Source organism: Berghia stephanieae, chromosome 6 (assembly GCF_034508935.2).
Source record: "Berghia stephanieae isolate SIO BIC M18660-M18661 chromosome 6, UCSD_Bste_1.3, whole genome shotgun sequence".
Lineage (NCBI taxonomy): Eukaryota > Metazoa > Mollusca > Gastropoda > Nudibranchia > Aeolidiidae > Berghia > Berghia stephanieae.
In genome coordinates, this window is record NC_088365.1 from 49,421,841 (window position 1) to 49,426,640 (window position 4,800).

A 4,800-nucleotide genomic window follows, 5' to 3' on the forward strand; every position below is an offset into this window, starting at 1 on the left:
CCCCCCTCCCCCCACCTTTTTTTTTTTTTGGTGCGAGTCTATTCTTTTCTCCTTTTTGTTTGACTTTTTGTTCCGTTTCTGAGCATGAATTTCTTAAAATTGTTTTAATTTTTTTTTTAAATATTGTTTGTTTTTTTCTCCTCTATATGACCATTTGGTCACTCTCTGAATATTTCTGTTTGCTTGCTTTTTAATTATTTATCCTTTTTAGTCACTTTTTGAGATCAGAGTGGGGACAAATATGACAATTTGCTAGAAACTAGAAAGGAACTAAGAGAGAGAGAGAGAGAGAGAGAGAGAGTAGAGAGTTTTTAAAAAAAGAGGTGGGGGGAGGATGGATGGGACATTTATCCCTTGCACCGTTCTGTAAAAAGAAGACGGAATGTAAAAAAAAAAATTTAAAAAAAAAAAAAAAATTGTAGCGGAACCAGGATTTGAACCCGCAACGTCGATTCTGGTAAAACTTCCAGGGCAGACGACTAAACCATTCGGCCATGACACCCACTTCGAAGTCGATGCATATTGTGTATATGTAGTAACAACTGATTTAATGTTGGTTGATTTTATGTTTTTATAGATATTTTATTAACTTTCCTTAATTCTTTTTTTTTAACTCTCTCTCTCCCTCTCTCTCTCTTGGTTCCTTTCTAGTTTCTAGCAAATTGTCATATTCGTCCCCACTCCAATCTCAAAAAGTGTCTAAAAAGGATAAATAATTAAAAAGCATACAAACAGAAATATTCAGAGAGCGACCAAATGGTCATATAGAGGAGAAAAAAAAACAATAATTTTGTTTAAATAAAAACAATTTTTAGAAATTCATGCTCAGAAACGGAACAAAAGGCCAAACAAAAAGGGGAAAAGAATAGACTCGCACACAAAAAAAAAAAAAAAAGTGGCGGAACCAGGATTCGAACCCACAACGTCGATTCTGGTAAAACTTCCAGGGCAGACGACTAAACCATTCGGCCATGACACCCACTTCGAAGTCGACGCATATTGTGTATATGTAGTAACAACTGATTTAATGTTGGTTCATTTTATGTTTTTATAGATATTTTATTAACTTTCCTTATTTCTATGTGCATTTGGAAACATTCCATATTCTGGAATGTGGATAATTGTTTAAAGGAGCGGAGTTTCAAATATATGTCTGGGGATAACGAATTTTGGTTATCCCCAGACAGGTGTCTGGGGATAATCACAGCGTTATATATTATAGCACTCCACCTACTTTGAGATCTTTGAGCGGGATTTCGAGTTGTTCCTGTATAACTTTACCCCAGATTGTCTCAATGTCAGTGATGATGGAGGTAAGCGACCCGCCAGGGCCATCTGTTGTGTTTAGTCGGCCTCGACGCATGGGCCAAGTCAAACGATAGTTTTCAGAAGGATGAATGTACAAGGCCTAAATGGAGAAACAGAAAATAATGAAAGAAATGAGTATGAGATGAGAAACGTTGAGTATGATAATAATAATAATTCTATTCTTTCTTTTAAGAGGAATTTGCAATGGGTGCTGGCAAAGAATAGTGAATATAATAATATCAATAAGTTTATTACATAATTAAAAACAAAGCACTAACATTCATATATCAAAATCATACAAGCATATTCAATAAGCTCAGCTGGCAGATCACTTGCTTCACATGCAAAGGACTGAGATCGTTACGGGGTGAAGTTGGGGTCTTTTTCTGACCTCCTTTCAACCTAACAATGATTTGGTTGCTGAGTCTGTTCAATCTGGTGGTAAGTACTTTGCGACAGACTAGCGTCCTACTCAAGGGTAGCAAGGAATTAACCAGTAGGTTTTTGACAGATCAAAACATGGAATTTATTATTATCATTATTATCATTAATTATTATAATCATTATTATTATTATAATCATTATTATTATTATAATCATTATTATTATCATAATTATAATAATAATAAAAATAATAATAATAATAATAATAATAATAATAATAATAATAATAATAATAATAATAATAATAATAAATAAGAATAATAATAATAATAATAATAATAATAATAATAATAATAATAATAATAATAATAATAATAGTTATTATTATCATTATTATGATTATTATTATTATTATTATTATTATTATAATTATTATTATAATCATTATTATTATTATAATTATAATTTAATAATAATTAATATAATAATAATAATAATAATAATAATAATAATAATAATAATAATAATAATAATAATAATAATAATAATAATTATCATTATTATTATTATTATTACTATTATTATTATTATGAGATATAAGTTGAATACATCATTCGACAAAATCACATGAACACTATTTTCATACAATAGTACCTCCTCTCCAACATAGAACGGAAGCTGTTTGTCTACATTGGTCCAAGATAACGTGTCTGGGGCCTGTTCTGCTTCTTTCTTCACTTGTGAGTTGTATGACATCAACTGACAGGGACCAGGGAAAAAAAATAATAAAACAAAAAAACATACAAAATGCAATTCAAAATCTATGAATTTTGACATTGACATCATTTTCACCAAAAGGAAATTGCTAGCTGAGGCAGTCCCATACATCTGTTTTTGTTATGAAATAAAGGAGCATTGAGCATGATCAGAGAAATGGTAGGTGACATAAATTACCCAACTAGAATCAGCAATGAATAAAAAATGTTGTAAAAAGAACAGACAAGTATTGCAAGATTGCGAGTACGTAAATTAAAAAAAAAATAATAATAAAATTCCCTTTATTCATCCTCAAGGGGAAATTTTAACTTTAGGATCTATTTCAAGGGAAGACTGGAATAACCCAGGCATTAGCCGCAGTGTAGCGCTGCAAAGTCAACTAAGGCTAGGTGACTTGTTCAAGGCCACACAGTAAACTTGGTACCTTTCGGGTACAAAGCAAAGACCCTTCTACTGAGCCATGATGTGCTGAAATTTTACAACAATTCAAGCTTGGTGGAAATGCACTAAATAAATGTAAAGATCTATAATTTATATTTGTGTAAATTGCTCTTTATGCAACGCATGAAATTTTCATGATCCCCCCGAAAAAAATTTGTTAGAAAAACAAACAAAATTCTGCTAATATCCCCACGAGAAAACTTATCTCTATCTTTCGTGTATATATTCAAAGAAAAGCATCGCAATGGATCCATAGGGAGGTGACTCATTTCGACATAGCAAATGGGGAGAGAGTCTCAACAAGTACCATCAGCTTTTCTCAAGGGTACTGAGAAAAGACCATACCTTTGCCACACTGCCCCCTTGTAGATTTAAACTAGATAAAAGTAAGATTTGAATAGAGGTATAGTTTCATGTGGTCATGTGGTCTAGTGGTATGACAGTCGTCTTCGGTTCAGAGGGTTCTTCCCTGAGTGGGGCATAGTTGGGTCCTTGTAAAAGGCTCTTTATTTACATTCACTCCCCGTAATCAGGTGTAAAATAAAATGTGTAACTGGCTGTTAACAGCATTGCCTCTGCCTGAAAATAATTGTAATATTGCCTTACAGACACTATGTGTCGTTCTACGTGTCAAGTGGTGCTGTTGGCCAGGAACCCCTTGTAAAGTGCTTTGAGAAATGTTTTGTGGATATTGCGCTATATAAACGCTGTTGGGTCTTTTTCTTATTTTTTCATACCTGTCTTGGAGTTGTAGATTGTCTGAAGCCCCCTGTCATGCATGGTCTGGACAGCAACAGCTCATCAATGGAACTCAGACCAGAACGAATGAGTTGGCCAGCCTCTGAATGCTTAACCGATAGAATAAATAATTTAATGGTTATTAGAACAAATTTCCATTAACAGATTATCTTTTTTTTTTTTTTTCTTTAAATAAAAAATTCAGACATATTTGATTGTAATAAAAAGAAAAAAAGATGATGAAGAGGAAAAAGAACATGACAAAGAGGAAGAAAAAGAGGAGGAGGAGGAGGAGAAAGAGAAGGAGGAGGAGGGGAATGACCCAATTTTCAATTTCATTAAAGAAAAATTTCACTTACCATGCACTCAGGTCGCATCAGCATGTAATCATTTGGCAACTTCTTGCCCTGATTCCTACACTGCCTGGCAATGCAATGGGGGACGGTGATAGGAAAGGCATCTGAGGCTCTTCCTATACGAAGATTGACAGAGCCTGGTTGAATAACAACAATTGTTGGGGGCTGGATGGGCTGAAGATGACAGTAATATACCTTCAAATTCATTATCTTTCAAAAAATCAAAATTATTGGCAATCCGAATTAATATTTCAGCAAACTTTAATTATCATTTTAAAATGCGTCAGTATCAATAAATAATTCTCTCTCGAGTTGGTAGAGGAGAGACAATCGATTTTAAAATCTCTCTCTCTCTCTCTCTCTCTCTCTCTCTCTCTCTCTCTCTCTCTCTCTCTCTCTCTCTCTCTCTCTCTCTAACTTCTACTCTCCTCTCTCTTTCTTTTTTTTTTCTTATTTCTCTCATTCCGGCCCGGGTCATATAAATATGAGAAGTTGATGACTTACATCTGTTGTAATCGGATCAGGAGTTACAGGGAAGCAAGATTTCTTTACTGGAGGAGGTGCCATAATGATATAAAGAATAAGAAAATCATATAATTACACACAGAATACACACACAAATAAACAACTCGGCACTCGGATCACTGGACTACTTTCGATTCGATAATTCGATGCACAGTTTCGGAAGTTTCCGAACTGCGATAGTGATTATGTGACACAAAATATCTGGCAAGATGTGACCAGTGACCACTCATTATCTTTGGCTCAGCACCTAGCAGTCCATTGATAAAAGTAA

General features: G+C 33.7%; 1 protein-coding gene across 4 annotated transcripts in view; it reads right to left on the reverse strand.

The window, feature by feature from the left end:
* Positions 1-4,800, reverse strand: part of LOC144975196 (actin-related protein 8-like) — a 407,315-nt gene that overhangs the window by 14,476 nt on the left and 388,039 nt on the right. For 3 of the 4 annotated variants that reach the window (XM_078919028.1, XM_078919027.1, XM_078919026.1), the window contains exons 3-7: positions 4,509-4,555; positions 4,008-4,178; positions 3,648-3,758; positions 2,347-2,451; positions 1,235-1,408 (exon numbers count right to left, since the gene is read on the reverse strand). In XM_078919028.1, the coding sequence (XP_078775154.1) occupies positions 1,235-1,408; positions 2,347-2,451; positions 3,648-3,758; positions 4,008-4,178; positions 4,509-4,555 (608 nt within the window). Of the gene's footprint in view, positions 1-1,234; positions 1,409-2,346; positions 2,452-3,647; positions 3,759-4,007; positions 4,179-4,508; positions 4,626-4,800 lie in introns of those variants that run through there. The other variant, XM_078919029.1, reaches the window with a different exon arrangement.